General features: G+C 38.9%; 1 protein-coding gene across 2 annotated transcripts in view; it reads right to left on the bottom strand.

Annotated features, from left to right (window-relative positions):
* The window catches only part of LOC128620215 (fibrillin-2), a 75,012-nt gene that overhangs the window by 36,542 nt on the left and 18,699 nt on the right, over positions 1-19,771 (bottom strand). For both annotated transcript variants that reach the window (XM_053644982.1, XM_053644983.1), the window contains exons 7-21: positions 17,354-17,479; positions 15,451-15,576; positions 12,017-12,169; positions 11,396-11,647; positions 11,121-11,258; positions 10,604-10,723; positions 9,612-9,737; positions 9,248-9,370; positions 8,503-8,625; positions 7,498-7,650; positions 5,855-5,908; positions 5,607-5,732; positions 4,693-4,818; positions 979-1,098; positions 424-561 (exon numbers count right to left, since the gene is read on the bottom strand). In XM_053644982.1, coding sequence (XP_053500957.1) covers positions 424-561; positions 979-1,098; positions 4,693-4,818; positions 5,607-5,732; positions 5,855-5,908; positions 7,498-7,650; positions 8,503-8,625; positions 9,248-9,370; positions 9,612-9,737; positions 10,604-10,723; positions 11,121-11,258; positions 11,396-11,647; positions 12,017-12,169; positions 15,451-15,576; positions 17,354-17,479 — 2,004 coding nt within the window. The remainder of the gene's footprint in view (positions 1-423; positions 562-978; positions 1,099-4,692; positions 4,819-5,606; positions 5,733-5,854; positions 5,909-7,497; positions 7,651-8,502; positions 8,626-9,247; positions 9,371-9,611; positions 9,738-10,603; positions 10,724-11,120; positions 11,259-11,395; positions 11,648-12,016; positions 12,170-15,450; positions 15,577-17,353; positions 17,480-19,771) is intronic.

Genomic DNA, 19,771 nt, shown 5'->3' with positions numbered 1-19,771 from the left:
GTCAATGAATGACAGAAACAGGAAAACACACTTAGAAGATTAGAAAAACTGGAACAATGTCAGGCCACACAAGATGGAAAAATTCGATCCAAATTATTCACAACAGTCAGTGATGTCATCCATTTCAATTATAAACAGCAGTGCCAACATTTCTGACTAAACACAGGCCAAGTATTTGTCATATATTGATGACATAATAGTTTTTTTTTTATCTATATAAATCTCAGTACCACAGGGAATTAATTAAAAAAATATTTCTCGACTGTGGTTGCGTTGAGATTATTAAAATGCCTGTTAGAAGATAACAAGCATTCACCTATAAGCAGGAAAATACAGGTTATTTAAAACACATCAAGACAGTGTGAACTAAGGATGGATTCCAGATTGTTTTAAGTGATGTTATTGCCACAGCGATTGACGTACCCCTCTCACATGGCTCACAGGGACTTCCCCATGCAGCTCCCAGCGTGGCACAGCACTCAGATCTCAAAGTGGCGCCATTTATATTCACCTCGCACCGGCCTTCTTGGATGTTCATCCAGCATGTCGCCTTTAGAGAGTCTAAAAAAAAAAAAAAAAACACTCACAGGTTTGCTCACAATAAACTAAAATAATTCAACAGATTTAATTTGGCAATGTATTCATTATATATTTTAATATCAAAATCAATTGTTCAGTTTAGATAAAGCATTAGTATTAACCATGTCAACTTCCAGGACCTGTTGGCAGATCTTTACACTTGTAACTACACACCTTTCCATTTAGTTCCAGTTTAGTTACTGAATAATTCATAGTAGTTACTGAATGAGATGAAGAACTGAATAATAAGCCGGGACTTTATGCAGTTGACATCGTATATGAGAAATGAATCTCAAAATCATGAATAGAAACATTTCTACATCCAACAGGTATAGTTGTCTGGCAACAAATGTATTAGCGTATTGTGTTTTATGTGTGTGTGTATCTGTAAACAATTACCGATGCAAATTAGGCCAGTTCGATCAAGTACGCTGCCAGGAGAGCATACACATGAGAAAGAGCCTGCATTGTTCTTACACACTCCATTAATACATGGACTGCTATTGCATTCATTCAGGTCTGCAACAAAAAGGAGAGAGATGCACAGACATTAGCAGAGGCCCCTTTAGCCCCTTTAGCTCAGCTCTATTATTCATAAGGCAAAAAGCAGCAGTGTGTGTATATATATATATATATATATATATATATATATATATATATATATATATATATATATATATAGTAATGTAAACAGATTTCTTTTTACTGTTAAATAATGTTGTATTATGGAGTTATACACGCAACGAAAACTTTATCATTAGCTCCTGTACACCTACTCATTCATACAATTATCTAATCAGCCTGCTGTGTGGCAGTAATACATTACACAAAATTATGCAGATACAGGCCAGTAGCTTTGGGTAATGTTCACAACCACCAACAGAATGGGAAAAAAATCTCAGTGATCTCAGTGTTTTTGACCGTGCCATGATTGTTAGTATAGTATTATATACTACCAGGGGTGGGCAATCTTATCCGGAAAGGGCCGGTGTGGGTGCAGGTTTGCTGCTGATCTTCTGGAATTTTCACGCACAACAGTCTCTAGAGTTTATTCAGAATGGTGCAATAAAGAAAACATGCAGTGAGCGGCAGTTCTGAACGGAAACGCCTTGTTGATTAGAGAGGTCAACAAAGAATGGCCAGACTGGTTCGAGCTGTCAGAAAGGCTACAGTGACTCAGATAACCACTCTGTACAACTGTGGTGAGCAGAAACTTAATGCACAAAACATCGAATCTTGAAGCAGATGGGCTACAACAGCAGAAGGCCACATCAGGTTCCACTTCTGTCAGCCAAGAACAGAAAGCTGAGGCTGCAGTGGGTACAGACTCACCAAACCTAGACAGTTGAAGACTGGAGAAATGTAACCTGGTCTGATGAATCTCAATTTCTGCTGAGGCACACAGATGGTGGGATGAGAATTTGGTGCCAACATCATGAATTCATGAACACAACCTGCCTTTTGTCAACAGTCTAGATTGGTGGAGGTGGTGTAATGGTGTGTTATAATTGTTGTGTTGGCACCATTTGGGCCTGTTAATACCAATCAATCAATTGCTTGAATGCCACAGCATATTTGAGTATTGTTGTTGACCATGTGCATCCCTTCATGGCCACAATTTACCCATCCTCTAATGGCTACTTTCAGCATGATAATGCACCATGTCACAAACCAAAAGTGTCACAAACCAGAAGTGTTCTTCAGTGGCTTTCCCAGTCATTGGATCTAAATCCAATAGAACCCTTTTGGGATGTGGTAGAACGGGAGATTCGCAGCATCAAAGTGCACCTGAAAAATCTGCAGTAATTACATGATGCAATCATGTCGACAAGGAACAGAATCACAAAGGAATTTTTCCAACATATTTTGGAATCCATGCATGAAGAATTGAGGCTGTATGAGAGCAAAGGGAGGCACTTCCCAGTATTAGTGTACATATATTGGGAAGGGGTAGCTCAGTGGTTAAGATGTTGGACTTCTGATCAGAAGTTTGTGAGTTCAAATCCTAGCACTGCCAAGATGCCACTGTTGGGCCCTTGAGCAAGGCCCTTAACCCTCAACTTCTCAGTTGCATAAATGAGATAATTGTAAGTTGCTCTGGATAAGGGCATGTAATGTAATATGATATATATATAACATTACAACATTTGGCAGGCGTATTTATATATGTGTGTGTGTGTGTATATATATATATACATACACACACACACACACACATATATATATATACACATATATGTGTGTATATATATATGTGTGTGTGTGTATTTTGTTCACTCAGTGAGTGTATTTTACAATTTACACACAAAAAGTATAAACAGTAGGACAGACATTAAAAGCAATCACAATGCCTCACTAAAAATACTCCTGGAAAAATTGTGTCACTCCATTCCGGGAAGAAACAGTCAGCATCATTATCTGGACAATGTCGCAACATTTTTATCTGTTGTTATTTTATTCTCTCTCTCTCTCTCTCTTTCTCTCTCTCTGAAAATCCAGAGTTTGGATTAGATTTATAGTAAGTGGTGAGGTAGCAGTGATGCTTTAGATTAATCATACATAGTGACTCAAATGCACATGACTCAAAAAGAACAGTTTTTGTGGTTCTAAAGTGTTTCTGACCCACTTGTAGCTAGATGATAATAATTATTGCCTGTGCCTGAACAGCTGCTGAGTGAAACAGTGTGAGACATAAAGACAGAAGGGGAGCAAGACAGACATTAAAGGGTGACAGAGAAACAAGGAGAGAGAATGAATGTGTTTCCACTGGCAAATAATGAAAACGTTTAAAATTGAAAATATAAAGTGGTGCTGTGCTGTGGGTGTTTCGGGAGAAACGCTTAATCTATAACAGACACTAGAACTATGCATTGTTGCATATTTGTGTCGCTACCAAGCAATTAGTCATCTCATCCAAAACTCTATGCAGCTGTTCTGCCTGTGGCTCCAGTATACCTGCCAAAACCAATCCTGCTGCCATTTCACAAGCATCCGTTTGCCTCCAGCTGGTGGCAGTTAGACAAAGCCAGTGCTCTAGTGGGTCTACCAGCCAGAAACATAAAGTTCCCAAACTAATTTATTACTCAATAAATACACCAGGATGTACAGTAGTGGACAGAGCCAGGGATGGTACCACATGCTACTCCTTTATTGCAGAACACAAATAAAAACAACCTTAAACGCTTTTATTAGTGTCAGGGTTTCAAAATATGGACTACTAGTGTTATATGCCTTTCAATAAACTGGTAAACCTGTGATGGTCAGACTTAAAGACTGATCTGCATAATTAGACCTCTGTCATAGCGAGGATGCTCGAACACATACAAACACTTATGGATGGCATATTGTGGGTTTCTGCGATACATGCCACTACTGCATAGACCAACACATGTCTACTGCTGTGAATCCTTGCTTCATCCAAATGCTCACCTTCTGCTGCTGCTGAAGGTCACACGTGGATACCAGTTAACAGTTTACGCTCAAGACTCACACTTCCATCGACGGATAATCTCACAGATAATCTCAAAAATTTGTACCTAATAAAAACTGTCCTCTGCTCATCCAAGGACTTCTATTTCCAATATCTGAAAATCCTTTCAAAAAACACTTAATGCCATCTGACTTTACTCCTCCACGACTGTATGCTGTAATGATTTGTAATGATTTCATGATTCTAGTGACACCTAGAAAAGAACAGGTTCCTCTCAGGTTTCTTCCGCATGTCATCTCAGAGAGTTTTTCATTCCTACTGTCACGTCTGGCTTGCTCACTGGGAGTCTAAATCTACATCTGTATTTCTGAAAAGCGGCTTTATGGCAGTGTATATTGTTAATATCATTTTCCTTTATTTGAATTGATAGTAATTGTGGAAAAAAGTATATAGTACAGCCCTAATAAGTGCTACCGTAAGAGCTCTGAGAGAGGGGCTGGTTGAGCCGAAAGCAACTGTTTGCAGCCAATTAATATACATTATGGCAAAAACATTTTAAGAGTCTGACTGCAAAGCTTGATGAGAGCAAGTTGAACATAGAAGTAATAGCCCTCCTGCAGGGTGAGTCAGACTCAGTGTCTGTCACACAAACTGCCCAACACCAGATGTCCTCTTAAGCTTACCTTCACATGTATCTGTGTCCTCTCTGAAGACATAACCCAGGGGACATGTACAGGTGTAGCTACCTGGAACGTTCCTACACAATCCATTATCACAGAGCAGTCTGTTCACCAGGCATTCATCAACATCTGCAAAGAGAACATACAGATGATGACACTCCACTTAGACATCATACTAAAGGCTGGACACTCTATTACAGAGGTTCAGTGAAGTGGTACCAAAAAAGGCAATAAACAATGATTTGTTTTTTTGAGAAAGACAGAGAATTAGACAAATCAACTAGTTTAAGATGTATGACTTAAATACACTGAATTGAAATCATCTGCAAAAAGAGTCTGTAAGTGAATCTCTTGAAGCCGAGAACACAAGTTCTGAAAAACTATGTCCTGCCATTAAAGGATCTGAAAGAAGAGCTTGGTTTTGCCATGAGCATGAGTAAGCTAGAAATGCTGATAAGCAGATGAACACAATTTCATCAGTCTACAAAAATGCCTGTGGATTACTACATTTAAATTGACTACATTACTATAGCCAAATAATCAGATTGTTCTTATTTCAGCAAATAAATAATAGGCTATATATTAAACTTTGTCATTCCTGGCTAGTAATGTCACAAAAATGTCAATGGAAATTTTAAATCGTATACGATATTTAAAATTTTTACCGAGTTCAAGCTGAAATTTAGCGGCAGAACCAGTAATAAACCCATGAAAGGGGCTCATGATGTGTACTTTCATAACAGAATTGTTTAAAAACGTTTACAAAACAGAGTTCTTGGCTTTTAGTAGTCAAACACTGTAAACAGTCTTCCTGAAATCCACACACTACACGGTGACTTTTTATGAAAGCTAGATAATAAATGAATGCGATATGATGAAATAATATTCCTAATTTATGGACTGATATGCCCGCTCACCAAGACAGGCCCGGCCACTCTGGTCAGTCTCATAGCCTGTGTTGCAGATACAGCGGTAGCCTCCTCTCAGATTCTCACATACTCCATTAGAGCAGATATCAGGATCCAGTGCACACTCATTAATGTCTGTGGGTGAAACAGCAGCTGCCAAATTACTTTTAAAGACTTTCACAATCCGTCCAGGTGAACTGGCAGGACCAAGCCAATCCATACTGTACAGTTCTATAAATTAGAGCAGTGAGGACTACCTGTTCCGTCAACTGAAAATCCAATCCCGCTTTGACACAAGGCATTGAATTCCGCTAGAAAACAGAGAAAGAAAATAAAACGTTGGTCCTCATTGAACTGAATTCATCGTGATCAGGAAATAGGACCCTGACTACTCCTGAGGTATAAAAGTTAGCAAATAGCAATGGATGCACTATAATTAAGAGTTAATATAAATGAAATGATCTGCTATCTGAGCTGAAGACTTGGACAGTGAGCAATGAAGAGCTCCTAGATGCAAGATCTGAGTGTTAGTCTACAGACAGATTTCATTCATTCATTCATGCAATGGATCCAGAGCCATTCTCACACACACACACACACACACACACACCTAGGCACAATTTTAGCACAGCTAATCCACCTACTAGCATGTTTTGGGGAGGTGGAGAAAAAAACTGAAACCCAGAGAAAACCCATGCAAACACAAACCTGATATTAGGACTAAACCAATCAAATTACAGTGTAATTAAAGGGTTAAAAAAAAAGCAACAGATAGAAAATTTCGTATGGAATAGAACTCTACAACAGAGTTGACTTTAATTATCCATAGCTGTCACAAATATAAAAGAAATGTCCCTTTTTCAGGAGACTGTATTTTAAAGATAATTTTGTAAAATCCAAATAAGCTTTACAGATCTTTATCGGAAACAGTTTAAATAATGTTTTTCATGCTTGATAAATGAACCATAAACAATTATTCCACATGCACCTGTAGAACAGTCCTTAAGACAGAAACAGTTTACAGGGGGTAGGCAATCAGGTCTTCATACGTATGTCATATTCAATAAAATGCTAAACTGCTAAACTCTAAATCCTGGATTGCACAAAAATAGCCATTAATAACAGGCTTGAAATTCAAAGCAAAAAAAACAAAACAAATCCTGACAAGCCTAAAGTCCATTCTAAGGAGAAAAGGGTCTAGAACAAGTTGCTGTTCGGTCAAAATAATGCATATGCCCATAAATGTATGTGTACACAAGACAGGAAGATGGTAATCCCAAAGGGAATTTATGAATAACATAGCATGCATACATTTTTGTATTTCAAAATTTTTGACATACAAAATCGACAAAAATGGATTTTCAAACTAGCCACAGCACAAGTTTTATCTTATTATGAAGAGGATGAACATGACCAATGAGCCACACAAGGCTCCCCTCACCATTTTAGCCTCAGACATGAACACCTTCCCGTCTGGCCAGCCGTAAAAAGAGATGAAAATGAAAGTTCCAAAGATATGTAGTTAAAGTTAAATGGAGTTGACGTATTTTTGCCTGCAAATTCTCTAATAATATGTGTAACAACAGAACTATACAGCGAGTAGATGTAGCGCTGGGTTCGCCAGACATTCATATAATCTTTCACTAACATATTTAAACTATTGTATGACTTTGTGTGATCTGTTTTCCCAGTTTCTATAGACACACCAGCACTGGAGAGATCTCCAGATGACTTGAGATCAGCGAAAATGTTCATTCTAGACAATTTTTCCAAGCAGGATAATCTCACTCAATAGCAAACAGACCAACAACGTTACTTGCTCAGGAAAAAAGTCAATAATAAACAATGTGTGTGCTTGGGGTTTGGCAGGGTAATTTTGAAAAAAAAATTTCAGATGTACCTGAATTTAGGCCAGGGCACGGTTGGCAGGGCTCCCCAAAGCTGTAGTCTGTGCTAGCACAGCAGCACACTGATTTGGTGACTGCTACATGGAAAGGGTGAACACACACCCCCTTTTTAATAGCTCCATAGCAGGTGCTGCGCATGTGTGTGTCTGGTAATGAAAAGATGGGAAGAAATTAGGCGATATGAGCAATAAAGCAAAGTCTGATTAAGAAAACACTTATTAAAAATATTGTAATCTATACAAGTTTCAGTGCATGTAATATGTGAATTAGTGTGTATCAGTGTGTACTTGAGTGAGTGCAAGGAGGGATCGCGTTTTAGACAGTGTAGTTAGCTTAGTGAAACGCTGCGCAATTACAAACTGCAATTCACGTTATACAATATAGTATACACACAAATATAGCAATAACACACTGCGTACACATTACCTGCACTAAAATTAAACATGGTGCACACTAATACACCAAACACTGAACTTATTAACCCACAGTCACACACACTAAAAGAATGGTTAACACGGTTAAAACACTAATAATTCGTTAATAAATGAATTAATTAGTCTGTTAACAGGGTAAGATAGTTCCTTGATTGTTTTTCAGTATCCTAAGAATGCCTTCATATTAGGAGAGAGAGAGAGAGACAGAGAGAGAGAGAGAGAGAGTGAGAGAGAGAGAGAGAGAGAGAGAGTAATACAGTAAAAGGCTACACAGGCAGTTAGACAATAAAAAGTTTGCCTTAGGTTTTATTCTCTTTGTAGCAACCAGGAGTTGTGCAATGCTGAGTTTGAAAAAGTCTCTCATTGATGTTGTATCTGATGATAAACTGGATGAATTAGTATTTACACGTGATACACTTACAGCTTCTATGCCACAAAACCCGCAGAAGCAAAAACTAATTCATTCAACAAGCACTGTGACAGGCATAGAGGCTTAATAACATGCCTCTGTTGTTTACACTTACATGAGTGTGTGTGTATAAGTGTGTTTTTATTTGTCCTTACCCACACATGAACGTCCGTCAGGCCCAACAGCCAGTCCTGCCAAGCACTCACACCTGTAAGACCCTTCTGTGTTTACACACCGCCCATTAATGCAGATCCCAGGGGTCAAGCACTCATCAATATCTATGAGAATGAGCACACATATTAGAACACGCATGACCGGTCACAAGTTTGGAGACACTCATGATCTTTAAAAATCTGAAGGTGTATGATTAAATGTTTGAAATCGGTGTTGTAGACAAAAATATAATTGTGCCAACATATTCATTTATTTCATTAGAAAACTAACATTTTATTTACAAAAAAAATTTTTTAAATGGATGACTCAGAGCGAATTATTCCGAATAGCAGCCAATAAGTGCGCAGCGTAGGTGTGAACTCTTTAATACTGTTTAAAAAGCATCTCAGAGAGATTCCTCAAGAAATTGGTTGAGAAAATGCCAAGTATAAATTTCTGGAAATTCTAGGCTAAAAAGCGTGTCTACTTTGAAGTTGCTAAAATATTACATTATTTTGATTTATTTTTTATTTTGATTTTTTTATCACAACATAATTCCCATAATAAACTTTTGACCCATAGTGAACATACACTCTTAAAAAAAAACAACGAACACAGCGAACACATCCAAAAACGATTTTTGATGCTAGAACATTTGCACCCTGATGATCAGAAATGTACTCCCAGTATGAGTTAAAAGATTGTAAGAAAGTGTGTTACACACCTACAACTGACAACAATACACACCTGTGCAGTAGCGACCGCTAGAGGCGAGCGTGAAACCAGGTTTGCACACACATTTAAAGCTGCCGTCTTCGTTGATGCACATGCCGTTCAAACACATGTTTGTTATGGAACATTCGTCATGGTCTGTAGCGAAAAAGACATCAAAAATGTTGCATGGTGTTCTGATTTTTTAAGTAGATGAGGAGTGTTAACCAACTTTTGAGACCCAAAAGATAAATGATGACCAGATTAATGCAGTCATAGGCCTTGGGTATGACAGAATCAGTAGTTATACCAATAAAAACAATTTAAAAGAATGTTTTCATTTCACTCTCTAACACACTGGAGACACTCATGTAGGCACGCTGTGGAGTTCAAGTCTTACCCATACAGTTCCTGCCATCCGGTGTTAGCTGGAAGCCTGAATTGCAGATGCACTGGAAGCTGCCCGCCATGTTCAGACAGCGGCCGTTCTGACAAAGCATGCCGTTATGCAGACATTCGTCAGTGTCTGTCAAGGAGCACACAACACCACAGCTTCATCAAGACATGCATGGACACCAAAGTGCTAAGAGGATGGGAATAAAACACTGTTCACTTTTGATTTATTTTAGAGTTGAGAGTTGAGGTTTGATACTCAGGTTTATAATTACTGTATAAGCAGATAAACATTAGGTCTGTCTTCATTTCAGTTCATTTGAGTGCACTATGCCCCCCCCCCCCCCCGAAAAAAGAAAAAAAAAAAGGTGCCTCCCAGTGATGTAATCTGTAGTTAAGGACTTTTTTGTTTTCAGAGGTGGAAATTTTAAACTCTTTCCCTGCGTCTGAAATCGCGTACCATGACAGCATGTACTGAATTCGATGCACGGCCGTGGAAACAGTACTGTACGTACTAATCAGTATGTGTCTGTATTATGACTACAATCTCGGACATACTACATCTGCCATGTTAGCGTTGTCATGTGACCTTTGACGTCATCATAAACACAAAAATCATAAAGAAGTTAACAATTTATTCAGGTATTGTTAAACAAGTCCTGTTTAACCAAGGTTTAATACTTAAAAAGAGCCGACGCTGTCTTCCGCGATTTTTTTTTTTCTCGTCCGCACCAGTCCCGTTGCATTATGGGATTGTTTGACTCGCGTATTGTCCATCAGTTGCATATTGCAAAATCTCGGCGGAAGCAGCACGCCATCCAGGTATTTGGACACTGTTTCTCGCCTACTGGGAATTCGTACATACTACTCCTCTGGCGTACTGCTTTTCGCCTACTGTGTAGTAGGTAAGTATGGGGTTTCGGATGCAGCCTTTATATTAAAAGGCTTTAATCCATCCCAATTTAATCTAGCAGGTGTGCTGTGTTATTTAAGACTCACCAAAGCAGGTCTGCTTGCCTGGCGGCCTGTGAAAGCCTGTATGACACTTGCAGTAGTAAGAGCCGGCAGTGTTCACACAGTCTCCGTTTGCACATGGGTCAGAAGCACATTCATCTATATCTATAAAACACATGCAAAACATATGACAGATGGAATGAAATCTACAATTTCATTAATCTACAAATGTAGCTGTGCTGTGATCGACTTGGTTTGAATTGTTGTTGTTTTTTTGTTTTTGTTTTTAATTCCAAGAGCTTTACATTTAACCCCTATCTTTGGGACAGGAGAACAAAATGAGAACAAATGTTAATAAATGTAAGTAATGCCAGTCTAAGGAATTACTATTGCTAAGTGACTAAAAAAAGGCCTCTTCGAATAGATTTATTTAATATTATTTATATTTATATATATTTTAAATACATTTATACGCTATTTATTTAAACGGAAAATCTACTCTCGTAACAATGTAAAAAAAAAAATTTTAAATCCTGCAACATTTTAACTGAGTTGGAATTACCTGAGCACTCCGTTTGACTGTCCACTTGGTAGCCGATGTTACACTCACAGCGGTGGCCAAACCCCACTGGGATACAGTGACCATTAAGACACAAGTTTGGCATCAGCAGGCATTTGTTTGTCGTCTGATTTAAACTAACTGGGAAATAAACGCACAATACTTTATAGACCTCAATATAAATCAATCAAGTGTATGTACAACGTATGTTTACATCATCATGAAAAAATATTCCAAAGTACTTAAATCACACTTTTGTTTTGCAATCTGTAGCTCACCTACAGGTCCGTGTGGTCTTTGTCCATTTCCATGACCCTGCCCATTATTGGGAATATAAGGGATTTGAGGGATTTGAGGGATTTGTGGGATTTGAGGGATCTGCGGAAGCTCTGGATATACAGGACCATTCCCATTTGTTGGATAAAGTGGTTGGCCATCATGTCCATAGGGCTGCTGAGGCACTCTGTCCCCTCTAATGCCAGGATCCACATCTGGATATCCTCCTTCTAAACACATCCTGTGGAATTCATCTGAGAGGTACAAAAAAGATATGATTAACTGTAGCACAAACACTGGTATGCACTTGTCATACTTGTCATACTAAATCAATTCTTTCTTATGCATCACATATTCCTTATCTATCTTCTGCACGTGCTTTCCTTCAATTTCTTGTCTATTTTAGTCATTTACAGTATGCAGGAAAAAGACATCCGTGATAACTGTAAAAAACAGGAAGGTACTCTATCTGCAAGTCCACAGACTGTGTATTCCAATGCATGAGCATGATCTTCCATCCAGCACGTTCAGAACACTACATTTAATGACTTTTGACCATAGGAATGCAAAAAACTCCTATTCCCCTTCAAACAATCAAGATATCGAAAGGGGAAAGAGCTTACCAGATCTACGGCTAGGACATATCTCTGGCACTGTCCCTCGGGCCCAGCAGTGGCCACGGTCACAACAGCACTGCACTTTAGTGTGGCGCCCAGACAACTCATGAGCACAGCGTCCACTCAACACAGCTGCAAAGCAAGAACCTTTGTGCTGGCCTTAAAAAAAAGATAACACACACACACACACACGCACACTCACGGTTTGTTTAAATGCAAATCGGCAAGATGTTATGATTATTTACACCACAGCACTGTTGAAGTCTCGATTTTGACTGGTCAGAAGGTGTTGATTAAGAGAAATTACAGGTTTATATTAATGAGCTTGCAAGGGACTTGTATGGTGGACGCACCACATGAAAGATGTTAAGGCATTTATGGTGGCATTTATTTCGCAGTTTTGGAAGGAGTCTCCAGTGCCAGCACTTTGTAACAGTCAGAGGTAAGGCTTTAAGTTTTCCGACGCGGGAAAATCATCACTACTTAGGGCGTGGCAGTTTCTCAGTAACACGGCGAGCTGTCTTGTTTTTGTCTTATTAACTTCAAGAGAGAAAACTAGAGGCTGGTGAGGTCTCAGTGACCATAACTGCTACAATATAATGTAAGTGATAACAGGAACAAACTCGTTTGGTGGGCATTCCAAGACAGTAAATGTATGTAACTATAAACAGATTTTTTTTTTTTAAAGTAGAACATGCCATTCTGTAATAAATGAAAATTTATTAGCATTGGATGACTGCAGTGGTATAAGAGGAATAAAACACTTTGAGACACACTGTTACATTCCATGTCCATTTATGGTATTTGGTAGACGCCCTTATCCATAATGACTGACAGAAGTGCTTTGAAGTCTAGATCAATAAACACATCCCGATACTGGTTCACTAGGTCACCGACTAAGAATACCATCAGTCTTAAAACTCTGTTATGAGGTAATATAGTAAGAAGTTTAGTACTTTAGGAAGAGGTAGGTCTTTAGACGTGGTTTGAAGACCGCCAGTGACTCAGCTGTTTGGACATCTAGGGGAAGTACATTCCACCATCTAGGTGCCAAAACAGAGAAGAGTCTTGAAGCATGCCTTCCTTGTACCCTGAGAGATGGTGGCACCAGTCTAGCAATGCTAGAGGCTTGGCGGGAGCATGGGGCAGTGCGGGGTGTGATAAGTGATTTGAGGTAAGTGGGTGCTGGTCCATTTTTGGCTTTGTAGGTAAGCATCAGAGTTTTAAATCTGATGCGGGCAGCTACAGGAAGCCAGTGGAGGGAGCGTAGCAATGGGGTGGTGTGGGAGAACAATGGGGTGGTGTGGGAGAACTGTTCTGTTATCAGAAAATAATCAACTTCACACCACCCTGTCAGTGATTATTTTCTTAAAATCACTCTCTTGTGCTTTATTCCTAACTTAATATACCTTGCCAAATCCATGACATTTTAGATGATTTTTTAATTTTTTTTAAATAAAGAAAGAGGAAGAGCAAACAAAGCAGGAATAAGGTCTCAGGTCTGAAATAATTATAGGTGTCGTGATCACGATCATGCAACATTTGTTATATCGATATCACGAGAAACCAAGAAAGAAAAATGGCCACTTAGGGTTTCCATATTAATGAGCCCATTTAACATGCTGCGTCAGTACTCCAACAGTACTATGGTAGCTACATAGTTGTGCACTTTCTTTTCTTATTACAACTGTTCATTTACACAATCATATACAAACTGCACTGCAACACTCTCTGTTATTGTGAAGTCTTCCAGAAATTCTTTCGGGACATAAATACACTGCGGGGAACAGATGTGACTCCTACATTCAGTTGGTATATTTTTTATAGCTCTCCTTCTCTCTGTCCGCTGCTTCTCTGTTTATCTGATTTTGCTCTTCATCACAGCACACATCCATATCTCAGTGGGCGCAGAGGTGCAGGGCCCACTCTAATAGCCACAGTGAGGAAGATAGCTGCACTTCCTGCAGTATTTAGGTCAGTCAGCCCCTGCACATGTGCGTCATGGCCTTCTGAAAGATAAACTCTTTAGTCTCAAGACCATTTAGACAGACTACGAAAAATACTGTATGTGCTCAATTCCAACCATTTTCAATTCAGCACACGCATAAACAGTTTTTTCAAGGACTCACTTGGTAATTTCATAGAAAGAGAATGGAATTGTATTACTGGATTAATATAATAGAAAAAAAACTAATTGTAAAATATCCAACGTGTAGGTATGCTTAGGTAATGCAAAGGATTTGTCAATAGGATGTATTAAAATGTGCAGCATCAGCTGCTGGGAAGACAGAACAATTAGTACTTTAGATCTGAAACTTCATTAGGTCTCTAATGAGACCTTCATTAGACACTGAGTGCTAATATATGGAGTGCAAATCCTATTTGAACAGTATACATGCATGCATCTTTATAAACTACTAGATATGCAACAGCTCCAGATGCTTTGACTGCTGCTTTTTTGTCCACATGCCTTTGGGCAGCTGGAACATCTTGTTTTCGACAAAATTCCTTGAATAGATGAGCTCCTCAGAAGCTGTACGCTTTCTTGAAACAGTCGCATGTTGGTTAAAAATGGAAATCATTCACGAAACCCATGATAATTAGAAGCCTGAAAACAACTCATCTTGTGATCCTTTTACGCCACACAGTACTCTCCTATCAATAATACACACTGTCTCAGGAGATGCTGTCCTGCCTGCACCTATCTCATCGTTCAAATGCCTTTCGAGGAAGAACAACGATTGCTAAGTGAGCACATAGTTTATATTTTATAGCGTTGTATTGTTCACCTGTTGTTGCTCAGATTTAAAGTGTGAATTTTCAGTGGAAAATGACTTGCTGTGAGTGAACTAATTACTAATTTGGTTTGAGTTCACATACACTAATTTATGGCTGATGGTATGATGATGATGATGATGATGATGATTGTGAGTTCTCTTATGTCTCTGTCTTTCAGGTTGGAATGAAGAGATTTTTGGAGTCGTAATTGCGGGTTGAGGTCCAGTCGCTCACACTGTATGATTTTCCTCATTGCGTTCTATCAAAGCTGAGCATTCTCTACTTGCCTCAACAAGCACCACATAAGACATCCAGTGGAAAGTTTTAAATGCTCCAAAATGATGACGGCTGAGAGAAATTAGAAGCCTATCTGACCCACTCTTACACATATATGCTCTCATGATCTGTGAATAAATCAGTGCTTTGAAATTAGACTTAAGACAAGATGTCAGTAAGATGTTTGAGGCTTCGATTTGATGACCCTACAGGTGAGTCTCACACTGCATGTCATCTGTCTAGACAGTCCTAGACAATCCTAGTCACCTTGTATTTCTGAAATTGACAGGGTTTGAGAGTTTGCGCATACAATTTCACACCACATTTCATTAGGGTAGTGGGTAGGGTTCGGTCATAGCAAACTTCTGGCACTAATCCACACTCACCAAAGCATCGGGTCTTGTCGGCGGACAGCACGTATCCAGATGGACACGCACAGGAGAAACTACCAACTGAGTTGGTGCATTGTCCTCCTTCACACACATGTGGAATGGTGGTGCATTCGTCTACATCTGGGGAGAATCGGAGAGGAAAGTGTCCTGAATTGTGATAAGGGCTGTGCAATTCTTGATGAACTTGGAGATCAGAATATGTATATTTAACGTATATTTATTCAATTCTTATATTTGGTAACATATATAAATATATAAAATAATGAAACTTTATTCGTATTTATTCAAGTACCAAGAGTGCAGTGGGTGCTCCTAAGGTTAAAAAGGAAACCACTCATATTAATTGCTGGTTAAATAATTATGCATTGTTTAAAACAACTGTTAACACCAAATAACCTGATGTGGATTCCAAAAATAAAACATTATATTGCTATCATTTTATTTTTGGAACATGGGGAAACTAACAACAATTTACAAGCCTTTTTTTTCCATCATTTTCATTGCTGTGTCATTTGTGCGAGACTGATGAGCGTGTTTATGTCAGATAAACCAGCACAAAGAAGTGTTTTGATAGCATGAAAATAAACCTGTTGCTTGTTGGCAGAATTTAGGAGAGTTTGGGGTATTGGCACACACAGCAGACTGGCAGTGGAGCACTTATGAACCCTCGCATTTACCTCTGTTATGTGAACTCTGGTCTCAGCACTGAACTGTTAGCTGGGTAAACTTCAACTAAGCAGCACTCACATGCAGCATTTCCCTAAAGAAGAACACTTCCCAGAAAATAAAGTGTCTAACCACACTGAGCTAAAAGAGTCTTGCTTGGAGCTGTTACATGCAACTTGTAGGCTCTGTTTGGAATTTCTTAAGTTACCAAAAGTGTTGTGGGTATTATGAGGGTATTATGCCACCACAATATTTAAGAAATAGTCTCTTTTTTTCATTATTTATTTAAATAATGAATACAAAACAATCCGAACTTATTTTCACTCAGTCCAGTTGTGGTGAAACTCATGTTCAGTTGTAATGACCAAATCATAATTAGAATTGTTTACAGTGCTAGGAAGGGGAATTTGACATTATTCAATAAATACTTACTATTCAAAAGGACATATCATTGGTTCTTACTCCGAGAAAATGTCTAAATAAATAAATAAATAAATAAATAAATCTCAGCAGCAAATCTTTTTGTGTTACTGTGATTTCAGTTACGCAAACTCACCTTAAGATTACACAAATAAAAATATGATGTATTAAATAAACCTAATGTTTGCATATGTTAATTATTTAATATGAAAAGCATGGCGTTAAACAGTAAATATACTGTTGGTACTCATGCTAGCATTTTCTGAGTCAAATAATAAACAAATATAATAAATATAATTAAACTGTAGTTTAATTTAATAATAATGTTAGCTTGTTTTTAACATGCAAATACATTGTTTATGTTTTGGTGTCTTTAATGGAATAAATTATCATCCATACAATGCTTAGTCAGACAAGTTTATATTACCTGTACTCATCCTAATAGTAATCATCATAATGCCCTCAATTTAAACAAAACGTCATGGTTGCACTGAATACGGTGCAGAACTATGATACCCATCAGCCCCACATGACAGTTAACACCTGATCCAGGTTTATGTTTAATGAGCACTAGCATATAAGTCATGTTTTGTGTAGGACCCTATATTTATTTTTTTGCTGTTGTCGTTTGTTGTTGTCTCCTACTCATGTTATGGTTAAGCTGTTACCTTGCCTTGCTATCCCTTGTTTATGTTTCATGGTCTTTGTATTTAATGTGTTTCACTGTAAATAAACTAAATTTGCACTTGCATCCATCTCGAGCTCTGCTCCCTGACACAAGAATCCCAGTGAAGAACCTATATTTGCTTACCCTCACACTTATTTGTGCCATCATTCAGGCGATGCCCAGCAGGACACTTGCACTCGAATGAGCCCACTGTGTTGATGCAGTTTCCTCCTTGGCACAGACCTGGCATAGCCTGGCATTCATCAACATCTGTACAAAGAATTAGGGTCAAGCGTGTAAAAACCCGCTCCACAGTTTCACAGCATGCAGTAATATAAAAGGCGTGTAAAGGACTGTAATGGAAATTAGATCAATGTGAAATTGTTGTAGCAATAATGGCAAAATAATAGACATTCTGTCCATTCTGAGTTGAAGCTAATTAGCCGATAAAAGTGTTTATATTGTTAACAGCCTGGGAGGAAATGCCCAGAACATGTCTCCTGCAAAGACATTTATAAAGACGTAAAACAAATTGTAGACAGACAGACAAACAGACAGAGCGATGGATGGATGGCTGGATGGATGGAACTAAATATTTTTAAGAAATCAATGCACTCCCTTTCCTTCTAAGTAGTTTTTCCACATACTTCTCCCCAGTTTTGTCACCTGCCATTTCCCACCTGCCACCCAGCTTGCTGTTATCATATGACAGCTATCAACCAATAACATCTTTACAAGGAAGCATCACACCCTCAAAGGAAAGCTGCCCTCTTTGGCATACATGGGCTCACGGAGGCCTGCGATTTATTCGTTGTCATTGTGATTGACAGGGGAGAGAGTATGCCGTGCCTCCCACGTAGAGAGCATGGCCAATTATACTCCCATGGCTCCTGGGCACAGATGGCTGTGGCGTTGTCAGGATTCAAACTTGTGATCTCTTGACAATAGGGTGAACTTTTTTTTTTGCACCACTTGGGAGCTGCTTCTAAGAATTTATCACAATAGATTTCTCATAAATGCTTCAGTGCAAACTCTTCACGATGCAAGCTGTCAAGAGACAATGTTGTGTGAAACAGTAGCACCATTCACGTCCCACCAATATATGCCTGTAGCCTACAGCCTTCAAATAAGAGTCCCTTGTACAGGAACGTGGGTAGACAGACTGCAGAGAACCTGCCAGCTGTATAGCAGTCGATGAGGATGTCAAGGAGTAGCTTAGTTTTAATCTGTCTGCAATGAAATGTAGATACCAACAGAGTCTTATTGCCAAGCAAAAAAGTTATACTCTAATCACTAAAAACAAGAGAGACATGAAGGCATTGGGGGAAAAAAATCACAGGAAGGATGACTGAAAGATTCTGTGAGGAACGTATTATTGAGAGATAGACAGTGTCCAGAAATGTGCTATCCAGACATGCTTAACCGATAAATTATAAGTTCAAGTCAGTCGGTTTCTCAGAGCAAAATAACCAGAGTGGCACGATATAGCAGGACCTATAGATCATTACTTAGACGTATTTTGAGCTGCAATGATGGAGCTCACAAATCAGATTCACTCAGTGAACTTACTACTGTACATCCAGGTGCTTTTAGAGGATTCAGTAAAGATAAGGTGATTTAAGTAAGTTAAATTCACTCAGCATGTAGCCTATAATAATAGATTAAAAACAAAGGTATAAACTGGGACTGAAACCCCTTTGCTGTTAGTAGGTTGTTTTTAACCCTTTTGAATGTGATGCAGGTCAAACAAAGTTATTCCAGATGGGCCTGTGGTGCCAGTGTTAGTGTTGAGTCTTGGCAAAGGAAAAAAGCAAGTCGGTGGATGCAGTAGAGCATACAGTAAATTGTTACAGTATGCAGAGCATCCACTTTGAAACCAAAGCCAAGATGTATATGGGGGGTATCAAAGGTCCAGGCTTTTCATTGGAGGCATTAAAAGCATGACAGACACAGATGCAAAACTCACTCATGTCTAAAAAGTGTGTTTCTTTCTGGTCCCTGCATGAAGGCAGACACTTTGAAGGCAGATATTAAGACAAATCAAGCAATTGTTCTGGATCAGGTGCTGTGTGTGGGATGACTGCAGTGAATACTCCCTCTTCATTCCAGCACAACAGAGGATCAGACAGAAGCTTAAGCCCCGCTCCAACACGCTACCTCCTCCAGTTGTGCACAATCACAGGGCAGTCACAAAGCCTGGCCTGTGCTTCTGCTTCACATGCAGGCGACCACACAGGAATTCTACCTCTCTCAGTTCAAGTGAGGATTTAGAGTTTGACAGAAATATTCTGGGCCCATGTATATATTACACCAATTCACTGTACAACAGTTTTGCATCAGAATGCATGAAGAATGCTGCCCATACTGTATATGTTAAGGACGTACGTTTCCATAAAAAGGTGGCATGCTAACTGTTCTCTCTATTCTCAGTTGACGTCTGAAATGGTAATACTACAGTAAATTATTATGCTTCCTGTTCTGAAAAAAAGATTCTCTGTGTGGGTAGCATGCTGTCGCAGGAAGTAGTGGTGTGAAGTTTTGCATGTTCTTATATGTGTTCAT

The sequence above is a fragment of the Ictalurus furcatus genome, chromosome 16, assembly GCF_023375685.1.
Source record: "Ictalurus furcatus strain D&B chromosome 16, Billie_1.0, whole genome shotgun sequence".
Lineage (NCBI taxonomy): Eukaryota > Metazoa > Chordata > Actinopteri > Siluriformes > Ictaluridae > Ictalurus > Ictalurus furcatus.
Note: the sequence above shows the minus strand (reverse complement) of the source record. Positions and strands in the feature narration are given on the sequence as shown.